The 19724-nt window shown below is 34.4% G+C and overlaps 1 protein-coding gene across 4 annotated transcripts; it reads left to right on the forward strand.

Annotated features, from left to right (window-relative positions):
* Positions 1–3620: 3620 nt before the first annotated feature.
* LOC122046321 lies at positions 3621–19608 on the forward strand. 4 transcript variants are annotated; one of them, XM_042606951.1, is made up of 10 exons: positions 3621–4350; positions 5420–5514; positions 6731–6817; positions 8017–8063; positions 11929–11986; positions 12559–12672; positions 13603–13683; positions 15045–15116; positions 18406–18625; positions 19357–19608. In XM_042606951.1, exons 2-9 carry the CDS (start codon positions 5433–5435, stop codon positions 18531–18533), a joined length of 669 nt encoding a protein of 222 aa, XP_042462885.1. In that variant the 5' UTR covers positions 3621–4350; positions 5420–5432; the 3' UTR covers positions 18534–18625; positions 19357–19608. The 4 variants fall into 4 exon arrangements, with proteins under 4 accessions (XP_042462885.1, XP_042462886.1, XP_042462887.1 ...); XM_042606952.1 differs by having other exon boundaries at positions 13624–13683; XM_042606953.1 differs by lacking the exon at positions 15045–15116.
* The last annotated feature ends 116 nt before the right edge of the window (positions 19609–19724 follow it).

Consider the following 19724-nt stretch of genomic DNA (forward strand, 5'->3'; position numbering starts at 1 on the left):
TAGTTCCTTACAGAGAAACTTTGTACAAGCTCTCAATACAACAGGAAGAAATGAAAAGTAAATACAAATGAAATCTTACAAGATTTACAGTATAACCCCTAGCTAGCTACTTTTTCTTTTTTGGGGGATGCCTCTTGACCTTAGAAGTGCAACAACACTTTTACTCCAAGACGCTTCAAGAATTGGCGGAAGACCGATGAGCTCGGTGAAGGAGATCGGGAGAGATATCTTGGAATAGTGCACGTGAAGCCTTTTATCGCGACGCACAACGGCTAGTTTTCCAGGCTTAATCGACTAGACTAATTGATTAAGCCTTCCTAATCGATTACCCTAATTGATTAGGAAGCTCTCTGTTCGCGCAAGAATAAGTTGTAAGCAATTAAGCTTCCCTACTTAATCGCTTACCAAACTCTGTGTATTTGTGAAATCCAAGCTTAATCGATTGTCATAATCGATTAAGATTCGGTAATCGATCAACCTAATTAATTACAGACCTCTCTGTGCACTTGTGAACTTTGCCTAATCAATTACCTTAATCAATTAAGCTTCGGTAATCGACTAACCTAGTCAATTATCAAACCCTAACTCCCAACCCGAAGTTTAGGGTTCACTTTCCCAACATCCGGTCAACCATGACCTGTTGGGACTCCTCTTTGTCTAGCATATGATCAACCTTGACCCGTTAGGACTTCTTCACCAAGTGTCCGGTCAATATTTTGACCCACTTGAACTTTTTTCCTTATGTCAAGTATCCGGTCAATTCTTTGACCTACTTACATTTCTAAACACTAGATGTCCGGTCAACCTTGACCCACCTGGATTTATACATGTCTGGCTTTACTCACCAGGACTTCCTCACTGCCTAGCTTCACTCACTAGGGCTTTTAATCATCTAGCTCCACTCACTAGAATTTTCACCTAGCTTCACTCACCGGGATTTTCTCACCTGTTTGGCTTCACTCGCTAGGACTTTCCATCACCTTGCTTCACTCACTAGGATTTTTCCAACTGCCTAGCTTCATTCATCAGGACTTTCACTTGACTTCACTCATTAGGATTTTTCAACTGTCTCGCTTCACTCATCAGGACTTTCCAATACCAAGTGTCCAGTCAACACTGACCCACTTGGATTTTCATCATTTGCCAACATCTCCATTGGACTTGCCCTTGCCTAACCTCCAGTTAGGACTTCTCAATTAAGTATCTGGTCAACCTTGACCTACTTCACTTTTCTTCACATCAAACTGGTCATCCTTGACCAGTAGGAAGTTGCACCAACAATCTCCCCAAATTGCCCGTTGTTGCTGCTCCACCATCTTGGCCGCTTGTGCTTGTATCAACATGTCCAATTCTTCCTTCGTCAATGTTATGGTCGTAAGTCGTCCAGAATCCTCCATCTTCATGTCTCGAATACAGGTTAAGTTCCCACAAACGACGCTAATATGATCTTGTCCGAAAATAGTGAAGACAGCTAATTGGAGATGTGGCCAAGTAGTTGACCACGTGAAGACTCCACTCCGCTCTATAAAACTAAGAATGTCAGTACCAGACCAGGGAAGGGGTCCCCGGTATTTGCCCTCCGACGCTCAAGTCAGTCACCGAAATAATAGAAAGACGGCAAAGAGAACTATAGCAACAACATGAGCTTAATTACAAATAACGTATACCTCCGTCGGTGCATGGACCCACCTTTATATAGTACTCCAATAGTGGACGTGCATGCTTCTCAAGGTGCGTGCACATTTTCTCAACTGTCTTATAAAAAGACAAGTCAGAAAAGTATCACTGACACCTTTCCTTAACAGGACATGTAAATCCTTGACGTGACAGTTGGAAGCTTCCGCCATACTATTTTCCGGTTGACCATGCCCTGCTCTCAGTAATACTGACTCTTAGAAGGATAATATAAGCTAAGCAAGGGGTCCACTGTTTGGCCGAGCGGGGAAGCCGCTCGAATGGATTCCCCACACGATCGCTCGAGGCTATTCTTCTCGTAGTCGCTCGACTTGGTAGATTATTCCTCGTCCGGTCAGACAGGATGTTCGGTCGGACTGGCTCTCAATTGGTAGTCACCATCGCACATATCTATTCTCCTCTTTTTGGTCGTTTGACTATCAAGTGTTGCCAATGCCTAGTTAGAAGACCGATCTGGTTAGGATGAGCGGACCCTCCATCTATTTGGCCAACCTTGGTGATCCGGCGGTTTCATGCTTTTGATCGCCTTGACTTTGACCTCTACGTCGGCTATTGTTCCCACCTTTGACTCATACTTGGTGGGCTCCTTTTACCACCGCATCAAATACCATGGTGTATATTGTTTGCAAATGATATTATTTTGGTAGATGAGATATGTAAAGGAGTAAATGCCAAATTAGAATCTTGTGGGAAGAACTAGAAGTGAAAAGTTTTATGCTTAGTAAAATAAAGACAAAATATATGAAATTTAAGTTTAACAATATTAGACATAATGAGATAATTATTAAGATATGAAATGATGAGTTATCTAGAACTGAGAGTTTTAAATATTTAATATTATTTTTATAAAATAATTGAGAGATTGAGAGAGATATCTTATATATAATACACGCAGGAAGGTTGGAATGGAGGAGAGCGTAGGGGTATTTTATATGATTATAAAGTACCTTTAAAACTTAAAGGAAAGTTCTACAAAATAGCAGTTAGATATGTTATGTTATATGACGCTAAATGTTAGACTATGACTCAAGCACATGAACAAAAGATAAAAATTACATACATGTGGATTTTAAGATAGATGTGTGAATATATGAGGATAGACAGAATAAAAAATGAGAGTATTAGATATAAAGTCAGAGCTGCATTTATTGAGGGAAAACTACTAGAGACACATTTGAGATAGTATGAATATGTACTTAGATGACTAAAAAATGCTTCAATTAGACGATATGAAACTATGATAAATATGTACATCAAATGAGAAAGACCAAAAAAGATTTGATTAATAATAATAAAATAAGATAAAATTTATTTAGTTATAGATAATGATATAGTAGGTGATATATTTCAATAGTATAAAAGGATCCATATAGTTAGTCCCATATAGTAAGATAAGACTTAGTTATTATGGTTATAGAGAAAAATGTCCATTAATTTATTATGGTTGAGATTGGAATCCTAAATACTTATTAATTTGTTGAATGCTTTACTGTTGCACAATGCTCCGGATAAGCTAATTAATAGTTATTTTGGTCTAATCTAGATCCTCTAGTCCACTTTTTGCGGATCAGAGAAGGGACCACTTACATACATTGGTGAAGAGTAATGACCTCACCTATAAAATAGGTAGGGGATATTACTTCCTACCAATATATACAAGTGACCCTCCTTTAATTTATAAAAAGTGGACCAAAAGATCCGTGCTCATTTTGATCACACCATAAAAGATTTTTCTACTAAAATAAAATGAATTTGATAATTCAAAGGGTTAAATTGATTCTTTTAACTCCGAGAGGTAAACTGAAAAGTTTGGTAAATTTTTTCCGGGGCAAAAGTAAATTTTCTTATAGATTTAGGAATTATTTTCGTAACTCATTTAACTCGAGCTGTTAAAAGAAAACTACTCTCTAATCCTGAACAACTCAGGGCTTTCCCAGATAAAGCTGATTTGTCACCACCAGAGAGAGAGAGAGAGAGAGAGAGAGAGAGAGAGGACGACGAGCGACGCGTGAGCGTGAGACGAGAGAAATTCGACCTCCCCAAGGTCTCCTCCAGTTTCGCTCCGTCAAAACGAAGACCCGATCGTAGCCCGATGTCGAATGGGAGCATTTGAGATCGGGCGCGACGCCGAGGAATCCGAGAGCGCTCGCGGAATAGGCGGCATGTGAGGTGGAGCGGACGAACCTGCGGTGGCGAAACAAGAAAGGGTTTATGTCTGAAACTTCCAAGTCCGATCCTGCTGACCGTCGCCGCCGGTTCTACGCATTGAGTGCTGTTTTATTCTGCCGCCCAGGAGGTTGAGCCCGAGAAAATTGCAGGCGGAGCTAGAGAAGGATCTCGCTTCTTCCTTTTCTTTTTCGATTGATTTCGCGAAGCCGATCAAGACATACGGTGATGGCGCGCTAGTCCCGTCATCGTCATCGCTATACCTTCCTTGGAGGAGCGGAAGAACCTGTGTCGCCGAGGCTGAGAAAGGGGTTTCCTTTTGAAGCCAAGACCGTACCTTTTCTTGTTTTCATTTTGCGAAACCAAGGAAAGGTCGTAGAGCGAACCTCGATCAAGTAACCGCTAGCGTACATTTGGATCCTTCATCACCCATCTTGCCTGCCGAATCAGTTGTTACGGATCTATTGTTATCTGAGCTGGTTTCTCCAGGTCTTTCTCATTATTTTATTGATATATTCGATTCTTCGAAGACATAAGAAACAGTTGTTATTTTCACCCTTCCAATTTTAATCAAATTATGGATAGATCAGCTCACGACATGAGGAAATGTAGATCTCGGATACCATTGAGATCTTTATTAGTCCGATTAGGCTTGGGCTTGGAAATGTGGGAAACTTGAGCCATTACACAGACCACTGAATTCCTCTGAACTGAAAACGGGAAGATTACATCCATTTGGCCATAATTACTTTTTCCATGCCTACCTAATTTTCTCATTGGTGCACTTGGAATGAAGTGATATACAGAGGCAGAACCCAAATGTGTTTTTAATTACGTGGTTGTCAATTATTTTATTATTATTATTATTATTATTATTATTATTATTTTGTCATAGACGGGCATCTGTGACGTTTTGGCACTAGGAATTTGTGATGATATTGTTATGCATAAATATTGAGGCTCTAGAGAAAGAACTGATAACTCTTCTTAGAATTAGCTGTGCTGGATTAGCAATCATAACTTTTCATTGTTAGGGCTTCAGTTTTTGGACATTTAAATTCCTCTGCTGACATTTTTTTAGTTGGAGGCACTATAAACTTTAGAACAACACAAATGTTTAGATATTAATTAAAAACAAACTTTGGAAGGAATTTGCAATTTGAAGAAAGTCCCTGAAATAAACTCCAAGAAAATCTCCTTTGACCTCTTAGCCAAAGTTTATTTAATTTTATTGTTCTCTTGTTTCTAATTTGTTATTAATTGGCTTTTTGTACATATCTGGATGTTGCTATCCCATTAACTCGGTAGAAATTTAAAAGGAAAGATAAAGAATTAAATCTGCCGAAAGACTAAATGTAAATTTCTCAGCAGGTGTCAATTTCCATCAATCACTGATATCCTGTTGCTGTAGAAGTTACATTAATGCTTCAATATGAGATTGAATTGTTTAAGATCTTATTCAGTACAGCAAACTATATGATACTTATCAGCTAATTAGAGATTGAGAAAATTTTGATTGCTTTAAATGATCATGGTACAATTATTCTGTCCAATATAGGTTGCTTATCCCAATGGTATGCATGCTTGGATGTGGTAGAATGGCAGCAATGGCAAGGTTGCTTAAGGTTGGAAGTTTTCAAGGAATGACAGCAGGTATCATAAGTTATTGGGATATGTGCATTTTGCTGGTACTTACATGAGCATGTTAATAAACTCTTGTTTGTCTAACTGCTACATACATGACAATAACAGCAAATAATCATGATTAAGTAAATGTTGTTCATTTACTCACGAGTTATAAGCATGTACAAGGAAAACATAGAACTATTCACAAAGTTCAAGTTGGCTTAGCACACAGTGGTATTAACACATGCATGATACTTCATTTGATTCATCATCATATTCTCATTTACTTCTCAACAAAAATGGAATAATAGGTTTCAATTTCCTTTATTTTATTTTAATTCCTTAGGAATTCGTAAAGTTCTCTAATTTTTTAGTCAGTTCATGTAGTCTTAAACTCAACTGTTGATGTAAGAAAATGGAGGATACTCGTTTTTCTTTTATCTCTGGTAAGTGGATTGGCTAATCATTTATTACAAAAGCTCAAATTTTTAGGAAATGGACCTAGGAGTGTTAATGATCCTTGATTCAACAATTTCAAGAATTATCAAAATTGTAGCAAAAACAGCTGATACCTAGAATCAAAATATTGTTTAAATTACTTAAAGTTCATATTATTTTCTATTTAAACTTAAGTGACGAAAAGGGTTTTTGTGAAAACAAATAGTGAAAACTTGAATGAGTTGTGGTCGTTTCATAGATATTCATGGAGTTTATTTAAGAAAATGAGTATGCTTCAGTTTAGTTTGTATTAGTTTCAATTCTTTGACAACACTTAAGTCTGGTGTGCAAGAATAGCTGAAATCCAACAAATTTTGTTACCTTTGGAACACCAGCACAGCAGACTGCACCTGCCTATTGCATGTACAGTCCAAATTTTGCCAATAATTGCATATCTTACCCCATTTTGTATTTTAGATGATATCTAATTATCTATTGCTAAAGGATATGTGACCACTTGGGCTGCATTTATTAGAACTTGGATACTAAATATGAATTTGAATGCATCTTGTCTGATTTTATTTAAGCTCTTACCTCATTATATTTAGAGGATTCACCTCGTCTTGGATGTTGAACACCTCCAGATATGTATCTGTTTTTCTATATCCTTGTATCACTGGTTCGGTCAAGTTTTTTTTGGATTTTGGTAATGAATTATTACACAGTACATAGAAATTTATAATTATGTATTATATAATTAAGAAGTTTTAAAAATGTTAATTGATTTTTGTGTAATATTTTGCAGAAGAAATGACCAATGAAAAACTTGCTGCTCATACTATACACAATGAATTCCAGGATGCAAATGAGGCAAATTTACTTGAAGAAGCAGGTTGTATCTACTAATGTACATAATGACATTAAGCTATCTTTTGATACAACAACCAAGCCTTATCTCACTAGGTTGGGTCGGCTATTAAGCTTTGTTTTGATAGAACGGCTTAATTGTTTATTAGTTGATCTAGCCTCTTCTTTTGTGTTTCAACCTGCTACTCCTTGTGTTTTCAAGTACGTGTGGTTGCATTGCTGATGTAAATAGAATAGGTTTATTTAAGATAAGAGCTGATCCAATGTGTAAAATTTTATTTTAGTTTTTCAGAAGGTCTAAAATATTGTGTACTTTATTCTACTTTTATCATTTCTAATACACAATCTATTTTGACTAAGTCTCATTGAGATTGGATTATTGTAAAAGTATATAAAAGATTTCCTTACCCTATTGTTGTTTTGATTCAATCAATATGACAATCTTACTTGTGATTCTTTCCCTCACTCGCTCATGGGATCAATGACTGAGACACACTACATTTTGAGATAGCCAATTTTGCTACAAACTACTTTCTGCTATGTTAATAGCCTTATGGTGTCTTAAATGATATACCATCACTATACCAGCCTTGTGTTTGAATAACCTTGATTATTGAAATTATGTGGTTACTGGAGCAGGCATGAAATAAATAATACATTGTGACATTGGTGCTTTATAGAATTGTTAAGAGAGACCAAGTTGCTCTACTTTGTTCTACTATCTAGTTGTCCATGATGAACTAGTCTAATTGGGGACTGAAATAGGCTGCTTAGTTTTTGGCCTTTCATGCCTATTTAATATGATGTTTTTTTAAAAAACAAACTAATGACAATGTTACTAATCAGACTATGAAAGGTTCTAAGTTTAACTTACTAGTCTACATATCTGCTATCGCCATTCTTTCTGGTACAATCTCTTTTTTCTCTCTGTATGGAAGATTGCCAATCCCTGACCCCAATTCTAGAAACCCTCATTTCATTGCAGGCTATTCAGTCTCTTGTGTAAGCATGTTTCACAAGTTGATATTAGAATTTGCCCACGTATTCTTTGTTGAAGCATATAAAGTTTAAGTTCTTTAATTCAGAATGTTTTAATTACTTTATCCATATCAAATTTGTAAATTTTAATATACTTTTATTCGTTAGACTTTCTATCTTGTTTTTTTTTTTTCTATTTTATTATTGTTCTAGAAATAATCCTCCAAATTGATCATCATTTTGCAGATATGCATGTTTTTGATTATAGACCATTGACAGATCCTCTTCACCTGGTAATTTTAATTAGCTTGTATTATATTATAAGTTCATCAAATATTCCAGAATAATCATTTTGAATTAGCTGACTCTTCTATGCCATGGTAAAAAAGTTGCAAACTGAATATATGATGCCTCTGCCATTGCCTGTACATTTATAGCAATTTGCTGACTTTAGCTATATCTTCACATCTTTTTCAAAGCTTTCTATGAGCTGACTATGCAAAAAAATGTTAATAGTTATATTGTATATGTGGGTGTCAGAACATATATAAGTTTAGTACCCAAATAAGAAAAGAGAATTCGAAGCTGGAGGATAGAGAGTCTCACTCACTTGCTTTGTATTAACTTATTGATCTTGGTTTGAGAACGAGGACAACTTGAGGAGCACTTTGGACGAGGAAGAGGCATCTTGTCCAAGCTAAGGTAGAGGCCCTTGATTTTAGGGGAAAGAAGTTTATCCAAAGAGGAGCACTTCATCCAAACTCTAGGGGAAAGCATCTTATAAATATCTTCACAGAACCCGTCATTCAAAGAGCCATATCTCGGCCTCCCCATAAGCCACTCTGAGGAGGCCTCACTATAAAATTGTTTTTTGATCATATCAAATAGTATAAAATCACATACATTCTCAAAGTGAATATATTTAGCCAATGATATACATATCTAAATTTGAAATAGATATTGTCAATATCAATCCGGGTTATGATTCCAAAATTATAAATCAAATATGGAAAAATACAACAATAGCCACAATAACAACCAAACCTTATCCCACTAGGTGAGTTCAACTATATGGATTTTTCTACGTCATTGGACACTATCCCCTACTATATAATCATCTATATTTAAATAAAGTTTATCTTATTTTATTATTGTTAACCAAGTATTTTTTGGTCTTTCTTTTCCTCGTTTGATGTGCATATTTATCATAGTTTCATAACGCCTAATTAGAGCATTTATTGATCGTCTAAGTATATATTTGTACATTTTAAACGTATCTCCTAGAGTTTTTCCTCAATAGGTGTAACCCTGACTTTCTTTCTAATATTCTTATTTCTTATCCTATCCATCCTCAGATGTCAGCACATCTACCTTAACATCCTCATCTTCAGGGTCGTCTCAACCATTCTTGAGGCCCTAGGCTAAAAAAAATTAAGGCCTTAATATTTTTTTTAAAAAATAAATATTAAAATATTATTAGAGACATTTAATTATATTAGTAAAATTTAAAAGGATAGTTTTATACATTGCCAATGATTATTTATGTAATCGGAAGGAGTGACGAACTAGGTCATGTAGCAATAACTTTATCTTGTGGCAAACCTAACTTTTTTATTAGTAAAATTTATAAAAAAATAAAAAATATTTTATGTTAACTAATTTGACAATAAGTAATAAATTATTATAATACTATTAATATACATTTTAATTGCTATTTTTTAAAAAAATTATCAATTAATTTTAACTTCGATGAAGGTAAGTATTGACACAATGGTAAAAATTATTATTGTGTGACCTAGATGTAATAGGTTCGAGTAATAGTCTAGTAGATATAGGCACTGCGTACAATAGACCCTTCCTTAGGATCCCACGTTGGCATAACATTCCTAAATCAAGTTGCCTTTTATCAATTGTAACTTTGATAAATCATCAATTAAATTTATTTAGTTAAAAATATTTAGCTAGTAAATATTGACGGCAAATTATAAAAAAAAAAAAGTATGCATAATAACTCATCGAAGAGTAAGGACACAATAATAATGGTAAAAAAATGATAATAAAGGAGTAGAAAGAAAGAAAAATAAAATTTAGAAAGAAATAATAGTACAATATTAAATATGCTTTTGAAAGACTTTCAAAAGTATTTTAATAAAAAAATATTAATTAAGTATAACCAATAAGTATTTTTAATTTATTAACCAAACTTAATTTTAATTATTAAATTAAATTTTTATCAGTAAAAAATTAAAAATTATGAGTCAAATTTTAATTAAAAAATAAAAATAAATTACCAACCAAATCTAACTTTAATATTAAAAAATTAAAATGATCAATCAAATCTAATACAAGTAAATAAAAACGATCAAATTTAACTTTAATCTATAAAAAATAAAAATTATTAGTTAAATCTAAAAATTAAAAATTATTGAGCAAATATAATTTAGCTAGTAAAAAATTAAAATTATTGGTGAAAATAAATCTTGACTAAAATTTATTTAGCTATAATTTTAAATATTTAATACCCAGATTAATATATTTTTTATATATATACATATCTAATTTGATGGGCCCCAATATAATAGGGCCCTAGGCATAGGCCTTAATGGCCTATGCCTTGAGCCGACCCTACTCATCTTTGTAACTCTCATTTTTTGCTTATGTGCTCTAGTTACAGTCCAATATTCAATTTCATATAACATAGTAGGTTTAACTGTTGTTTTATAACTTCCCTTTAAATTTTAGAGATACTTTACAATCACAAAGAACATTTGACGCTTCGCCCATTTCAACCATCTTGCTTGTATTTTATATAAGGCATTTCTCAATCCCTCCATCATTTTGCAAAAATGATCATAAATATTTAAACTCTTAGTTATAGACAACTCATCATTTTTTATCTTAACAATTATCTCATTACGTCTAATATTGCTAAACTTAAATTCCATGTATTTTGTCTTTACTCTACCTAACATAAAATCTTTCACTTCCAGCGTTTTCCGCTAAAATTCGAGTTTAACATTTATTCTTCACGTGTCTCATCTATCAAAATAATATTATTTGCAAACAACACACACCACGGTACCTTGTCTTGTCCATGATTAGTGTAGAAAGATAGGGATCCATTATGTAACTCTATCTTTATAGGAAACACTTCTGTTAATCCACCTTCACTCATGTCATGGATTTAAAAGATTATTTTGATTTCAAACTGATAGATTTGATACTCCTGTTTAATCCCACCAAATTTCCAGTTTGAATTTTACATCCTATGGTTTTTATTCTATTTGTATGTTGGATCTGAAGGCAAGATACTGCAAGACTATACTTCTTCATACATAATTGAAGTTCCTGCAAGGTTAGGAAAATACTAGTTAAAAGTACTCGTGTTGTTCAAAAATTTGTTAATTAGCAGTTATCTCTAGGATTTTGCATTTTTTTTCAATTTCAGTTATAACATTCTTTTGCTGGTACCTATTTATATTCTTGATGGTTTTAGTGATTAATAATTCTACGCTAGCATTCAAAATGGTTAATTGTACTAGTTTTGCTTTTAAGCACCCATTCTCCTTTTTGTCCTATCTGGTGACAAATGGTTATTTAGGTATGTGCATCCCAAGCATTGTAATTCAGCGTATCTCATATATGTGTATTGATTTGAATACTCGTATGGGACCACACCCCCCAACAAGAATATGCCACACCCAGTGTTCTTCAGAATGTCACATAAAAGTTCCACTTCATGCTTCATGGCTTTGACTTTGTTACTTTATTAGTTGTTCTAATATGATAATAAATAGCTTAGGGCCGTGTTCCATAAGAGCAAGAGAAGGAGAAATGAAGTAGGGAAAAAATTTACAAGGCTAAAGGAAATATTTTCTTAGTTTTGTCTCCCAACTGCGATTGGGGATCTTTGTCATGTTTCTCCTTGGTTGTTTCTGCCCAATGAAACACAGCCTTAGTTTACTATTTGGAAGTAAACTACTTCAACTATTACTCTCATTTTATAATAAGATATGCCCCTACGACAAGAAATGTTTATGCTACATTAATATAGCACAATAGTTTAACTGTGCAACACACGATGCTTATGGTTTTTCTTTCTGTTACATCTTTGCTGTTTCTCTTAAATTTTCTCTAAATTTGCTATTAATGATTTAGGTCTGTTGCAATGCGTGTAAGAAGCCAATTAAAGCTAGTCAATATTCAACTCATGCAGGTTAACCTCTACTTGTTTGCCAATGATTGGTAGCTATTTGTTTATCAATGTGTTTACATGTGGAATTTACTTATGCTTCAGGGTTTTTAGCTTGGTATGAGTCCTTATTGCAGTGAACCTACCCACATTAGATACTTTTTCTCTAGGAGAACCACAAGTGCCTATATACTTTGAAGATGAGTTTTTGATACTCAAGATATTAGTTCTGATAACATTTTAGGCATCTAAAGCTGGTTATAAGTTTAAGAGCCATCCAATTCATTAGTCATTATAGACAATTGTTCCTCCTATTCTTTTTTTGTAAGAACCTGTTATATTAAATTTTATTTTGATGTTTGGTCTTTGTTATATGTGTATGTGTGTTGGTGTGTGCATGCATCTATGTATATGAATGTCATTGTAGCCGATGCTATAAAGAATTGCATAAATGAAAACTTGTTACCTTCGCTCTCTGACTGATTGTAGGTATTAAATAATATGTACTGTTGATTTGTTGGCTGTCTTTTCTTAGCTATCTAGCTTTTGAGATGGTGGTCAACCATTCTCACTAAAGGATGTTAATGTTGCTACAGTGCATTGTGGGCTTTTGAACCCTATTGATGATGTGTTGGATATTGATGGTGGTATTTCAAGCTTTAAGAAGCTTCCAAAGAAGGGAAAGAAAATAATTCAAACAACTAATGGAAGTATGCCTTCTTTCTAATCCAGATTCACATCCTCATATCTACATTTTATCCTTTTACTTCTCTACTATTTGCCTTTTCTTGTCTTAGAAACCATAAATTTTGAAGGAAAACACTTTTCACAGCTGTCTTTTTTATTTTTTGCTTCTAAACTTTTTTATTTATGCCTGTAAATTTTCATAGATGGTCATGCGATTGTGAAGTCTTTATGTGAATGTTCTTGGTCGTTTTTGTACCCTTCCTCCTGAATTGAAATGTATGAGATCCATTTGGTACTAATTCAGGAAGTGCCTTGAATAACTTGATGTAGAATAGAACAACATCAACCAACTCTTTTTAATGTAGAAATATAATTCACTGAAGTTAGCATTATTGCCTTCATTCTGGTGAACTCTATAATTTGTCTGTAAAGGAAAAAAAAGGTCTGGTGAAAGCAATATGTTTGTTCAAGTATATCAAACCTGAAATCAAATAGACAAGAATTCAAGCAGCGATATCCACACAGTTCAGTTATATAACATTTGGCCTGCGTGAAGTTACTGAGTATTGATTAATTTGCATATGGAGCTGTAGAGGTATGGTTTTACTGCAAACCAAATGGGTTACTTTTGTACAGGAAGCTTTATATGCTAACAGACACTTTACTATCAAAGTATTTAAAGATTCTGAAACTAACATTCTTAGAATCCCAGAATAGTATTTTCATATGCTAATAAATTCTTGCCTTTAGGATATCTTTACCTGAAGTAATATGTCTTTGGTAATTTTACCTTCATTTCAAGTTGGTCTTAATTTATGTGATAAATAATTAAATGGCCAAACACTTAAAATGACTTTAATTTCTTGTTGTAATCACTTTGAAATTAAAAATCAATTGCACACTAGATTAGATCTCTTGAAAAACATATATTTTTAACTCATAATCACTCCTAGGTTTACAAATGGCAACTGCAGAGCAAGAAACACCTATACATTTGGATGGCAACTGTGGTGGTGGTTCTACATCAAAGTGTGGTAAACATTTTGCTGCTTTTGTTCTAGTCTGCAGACATTTTCTTCTAGTTCTCTCATTCTGGCAGCTTGTTCATAACTTTTGAATTATTCTCAAGTTGCAGTAATACATTTTTCTCCTGTTTTTTTGTCTTTTTAGTGAATTGTGTATTCCCTAAAGTAGCACTTTTTGAATACATTTATCATGTTTTTGTAGCTTGAGTATTTGATTCCTTTCTTCTAACTCCTTCTCTTTCATGTTAATTCACCTTGACAAGATTTGTTTCGTGTAAGTTGTTGGTCAATTACACTAACTGAATGGTAAAATACAAAAGGGCGTTTCCACCTGGTCGGCGTTGTTATTTGTGGTGCTTGGAGTATTTTGACGGTAGCCCGGTACACGAAGCTCCCGCCAATATGAGGTTCCAAGGAAGGGTCGGACCACCTTAGGTTTGTTGTACGCAAACTTACCCTGCATTAGAAGAGGTTATTTCTGCCACTCGTATCCATGACCACAAGGACACACAACAACAACTTTACCATTGTAGCAAGGCTCTCCTTCAATAATTGAACGTCATTTGCAGTATTGCAGAGAGGCTGTCAAGTTGCAATCACCTTACCTAACTCAAAATTACTCAACAGGAGCTGTGTTCTTGTCAAAAACATAATGTAAATTGTGTGAGTTGAGTTAGAAGAGTAATAAAAATGAGAGAATAGTTATTGATTTGGCAATAAGCATGCCTAGTAATAGTTGTGAGCATGACTGGAATGTTATAAATTTCAAAGTATAAAGCCAAAATCATGGAATTGACTCAAATATGAAAAATGTGCACAATATAATATCTCAGCACTTTCCATTACCATCCTATACTAACAGATACACTGAAATTCAGATCTCTTGTTATACCAGCATCAAAATAGAAGTTGAGAGGCATCAGAAGAGAAAAGACTATTAGCATCTTTCCTTGACTTTGATCTTCAAATTTTATTTGACATTCATTGGCCTTTGGTCTCCTTTTCACCTTAAGGTTCCGCTTGTCACTGGTTCAAAATGTTCCAATGCTACCTAACAATTTTTTTCTTCCAATGCTACATCATCATCCTCCACTATTATTATCATCTTACTTAAGTTTATTTGTATGATTCTGTGGCTGCCAGGCTGGACATTTTTCGTAATAATTCCTCTATCAATAGTCCAATAGTCTGATCCTTGACAACATAGGCACCAGTACAATGCATTTATTCGAATGTTGCACATACAAGCTTCTCCAATTGCGACTTCTTTTCTCATTCTCAATACAATTAGCTTATTGACCATTTTCGTCCTCCATAGGCTTTCATCCCTGTATCCATCTGAGGATAGTATTCTCCCATTTTCTGTTCAGGATTTAAGTTGCAGAACAAAACCATGAAAAGAAGAGAAGTACAAGCTAGTTCTTCAATCAAATATCATTCAGGTACAAATTCCTATTATTGCTAGGTAATAATCATTATCAGACAGGCCTGTAGGTAGGCTTACAATCTAGCAATAGCTTCATATCCTGTCTTTGTCCTTGTAATGTAAAAATTTTATTTTGAAATTTTTGCTGGTACCAAATATATACTTGTTCATTGATTCTAGTCAAAATATCCCCTACATTCTTTGGTTTAGAGGACTTTATGTTATTAATTTGCTGTGAAATTGTTGGTTACTGCACTTATTCTACTTTTCTTTACTTTGCCATCTTCATGGTCCTCATGGGGTCATATCTCTCCATGATTTCTCCAGTTAATTGTCTGAATAACTGACTCTTTTGCAATAGTCTGGTATATGGTTTTTAAGTCAATTATAGTAGCAATTGAACCTGACACCATATCTCTATAATCAGATCATCAGTTAAAATTAGTAACTCTCAAGCATTTATATGACATCAGTTGCAAGTCAATTATGGCAGTCTTTGGCATTTGAAGGATGTCTGTTGTTAGCCAATATGGAATTGCTAATGCTGTAGTCTATAGGCCTCAGTGCTGCTAGGTCTGTTGATACTTTTGGAATCAGCATTACGTTTTGAATATGTTAAAGAAGTGGGAACAAGGTTTAAGAGCATCAGTCCATGTAGGCCGGCGCAACTGAGAACATTTCATTCCACTGGCAAACCGACATGCTAGCGCGTTGAGACACCCTCGACATCAGCTCTAGCTTTGGAAAAGTTTATGGGTATTTCTTTCCACAGGTAGACTGACATACCGAACATATGGAGACACTCTTGGCATTAGCTTCAGCTTCAGAAAAGTATATGTGAAAGATGACAAGGCAGAGGACAAAGAGGTAGAGCCATATGAAGAAGGATAGGCAAGTGCTAGAGTCATTGACATTTGACAAGGTAGAGGACAAAGACGACAAAAATGACATGTTGAAAAGGAAGTCATTGGTGACGAGGTAGAGGAATTGCTTGCTAAGTGGAGGCTGAACCAAGTTGACAAGTGTGTTATAGATACTCCCCTCCGAAATCAGTGACCTATAACACATGCTGGTATGTCGACATGTCAAATGACGCCATTAAACCCTAAGATAGAAGAGAGTTTAGATCATGGATGTGAAGTAGCTTTCTTGTAGTAAGAATGCAACAACCTTTTCTCTCTCACCAAGCTACCATTTTTGGTTTAACATTCTGTTTCTATTGCTTAGTTTCTAAATCCACTAAAAGCTTGAATTTTGTGGGGAATGAGGATATTGATGAAAATATGATTAATTGGATAAAGAATGAGGTTTGAATCCAGAGTAGCTTGTATAGTCTCGTGTGATTATTATGTCCTCTCTCACGCTCAAATGAAATTTTTTGTAACACATCATAGGAGTGTTGCGATGTTAAGATGTAATACATACTACAACAACAACAACAACCAAGTCTTATTCCACTATGCGGGATCAGCTGTTAAGATGTAATACATACAAAAAGTTAATTTAATAGAGATGAGAATGTTAAGCTAGATGTGTCAGTTATTAAAATAAAAATATTAATATTCATGAGTAATTTTGTGCTTTTCCATTAGATGATAATGTTGGAAGTTGGTTTACGTAACCAATTGATCAAATAGGAGCATGAACGACTATTTCGAGAGTAGACCGTCGCAAACTAATGATTAATTTCTTAAGTGAATAAGAAATGATGTCCAACACTATTCAAGTTATAAAGGGTTAGACCATTTCAATCATAAGAAAGCATTGGCTCGAACATGAGTGTTGTTAATGGACATGCGCATATAAACTGAGTGTAAGTGTACCTTCTTGTGCAACTAAGGGATGTAAAATTAGTTGATTTGATTGTGGAATCCTTAAATTGGGGCTGAAAATAGAGATAGAATTTTTGGTCAAATTTAATTGAGAATATAATTAATCTCAAATAAATAAAAAATGATAGCATCAGAATTCACATGCCAAAAACTGCATCTAAATTTGATGTCAGGCAACAACATGAGTGCGTCCACACACACAATGAGAAAGGGATGTCTAGTGATGACAACACACACTTATGGCTTGGGGCATTGCGCTTGCTCAGTTGTTTAGCCTTGGCGAGTGTGCTCATGTGGGAGCCAAGAACCTTAGGCACATACCTACGTGGCAGTCGAGGGCTTCAGCTCGTGTGCCCGCACATAGTAGCCAATGTTGTTGGCCTTGGTGCATGCATCTGTGCAATAGTTAAGAGACATTTTTTCAAAAAATGCAAAACACATCTCTTGGAATTCTCACTCATTGATTGATTGGTTTGTAAATGCGAGCATGCAGGAGTTCGAACATAAAATAGGAAAGTTACACTTGGTTACCACGTCAACTTGGAACAACAAATGCAATCAATTGTTTTGCTGCCTCAAGCCCTGCATCCCTGCCTGAACAATGCTGAAAAATGGGAAAGACCTATTAATTTAATCAATCAAATAATGAGATTTTTTTTCAGACAGACACCCCAAAAATGTGTTCACCCCTTAAAAGAAACCCTTCACCCCAATAAAAGCTGCTTCTATCCTTTTGCTCAAATTTTGTTTTTACTCAACTCTTGACTTCTTTTTCTCCCTCCTGTTTAAAGAGTTCTAAGGCTTCAAAAGTTCACCAGGGCTTGAAATTTTGAAGTGCTTCTATCTTGAGCTGAAGATTATATTTTAGGAAACAATTGCCTATAGATCCACTCGTAGGGTGCTTAAACAGCCAAAGAGGTGTGTTGAGAATTTAAAAGGACACAATCCATATTGTTATATTGATAACCGTCAGTTTGAGCCATCAACTTGCTGATGAGCTAATTGACTGGACACAAATCTTTTGGATTAATGTTTTTATAGTTAAGAAGACTGGAATCTTTTAGAATGAAAGGTATAAGGGGTAGAGAGAAATTAAAGAAAATATTAGTCAATGTAAAGATTACTAGTAATACTACTTTGCATAGACTTTGATGGAGGATGAGATTTTTGTAGTAGACCCTAAACACGGCATGATGACGGTGACTATAACAATGATAATTAAAAGCTTGAATGGAGCTGGCAGCTCAAAAGATATGAAGTCTCTGCTGATACCTAGTTTCTTGGAAGTGATGTTATTTGATTGAAATTCAGATAAATTACAAGGATGGTACTTTTAGTCTTGCTGTTGCTATGTTTGAAGCATGATATCTTAGTTGGGTTCCAAACTTATTTCCATTGGGTAAATGATGTTGGTTCATTCTGTATGTTTTTTAAAAATTGAAACTGGCTAATTTATTTTTACTATAATACCAGTGGCTCCAGCACCACTTGCAACCAAAATTTTTTATTCACAAGGAAGAAATCATCTCCGTTCGGAACTTAAGCATCTTTTTCATGAAGTATGGTCTAGAGAACACAGTGGAGATTCTCCAAATTCATAGCCGGCATAAGAGATGCATAATACCTCTACAGTTCTCATCTTCCACTAATTTTCTTATAGAATAGTCAGAGATGGTGTGTTCCTCTAATTAAGGTAAGAAGTGTCTTGTATTATATTATAGCAGCATGACTTCACATTTATTGCTTTTTTTTTTTCATGTTGCTAGATTAATTCAAAATAATTATGCTGTTCCTTTTTTCTGAATGACCGATTTCATACCATGCAGTAGCTTCTTTATACATTCTGACTTGCTTTCTTTTTTCTCCTTAATTAGGTATTTATTAGTGAGAACCTCTAGACCAAACAAGTGGATGCTTACTAACAAAGAACATTCTATTATGTTAGTGTCCTCTTGGTAAATTTGAGTCTAGTGTAAATATCATTCATTGTAGGGTGTAAAGTTACAATAATAACTATAAATGTGCCAAGTGGTTTACTTTGGATATTAATTTCTCATTCACATAAGGAAAATTTACTATAATTGTTTGTGTAATGGATTATCATTGTCTAACAATTTTCCATCAATTACTAGGATCCTATTAAAATATTTGGTCAAAATCAGTCGTTTGCCAATTTACCAAAACCAAATTTCCAACATCACTAGTATTACTTCCTTTATGCATGAATATTCTATTTATGCTTGACAGTTGAATCCAAGTCTTTCTTAGGTAGCTGGTATTTTTATTTTATTTTATTTTCTCAATTAGTATTCCTGTTGAAAAATAACAGTTTCATATGGTACAACCCTACCATATTTCACAATGTGTTTCCTTTTGTACTTGAATAAATAGTTTGTTCTTGCTCATCGACTTCAAATATTTCAGGTATTCGACCAACACATCGTACGGGAGGCCTGAGGAATAGCTATTTGGTGCATTGATTCCTCAAATTTTTTGTTATTTTGTAAATCCAAATGTAATTGTGAAAATGATGTGTAGCTCACAAGTTACCATTTTCAAGTCTCTTGCAATTGATGAAAGTCAATTTTGCACACATGCCATACAACTCGATCTGATTAGAAAATGTAAATCCAATTTTGTTCCATAAAATGAGTACGGATTTGTTTTGTGAGTTTATTATTGGAGACTAACTTGATGAATTCCTACATTTGACTCCACGTTGCAACTATTTTTAGTTAGCGAAGGCGTACTTATTGCATCAAATGGACAGTCGGATAACTACTGAACTTCTT

Source organism: Zingiber officinale, chromosome 2B (genome assembly GCF_018446385.1).
Source record: "Zingiber officinale cultivar Zhangliang chromosome 2B, Zo_v1.1, whole genome shotgun sequence".
NCBI lineage: Eukaryota > Viridiplantae > Streptophyta > Magnoliopsida > Zingiberales > Zingiberaceae > Zingiber > Zingiber officinale.

Coding starts and splice junctions, on each gene's coding strand:
- LOC122046321 (XM_042606951.1), top strand. CDS start 5,433: ATGGTATGCATGCTTGGATGTGGTAGAATGGCAGCAATGGCAAGGTTG. Junction 8,064..11,928: donor TGACAGATCCTCTTCACCTG/GTAATTTTAATT, acceptor TTAATGATTTAG/GTCTGTTGCAATGCGTGTAA. Junction 13,684..15,044: donor TGGTTCTACATCAAAGTGTG/GTAAACATTTTG, acceptor TTTTCTGTTCAG/GATTTAAGTTGCAGAACAAA.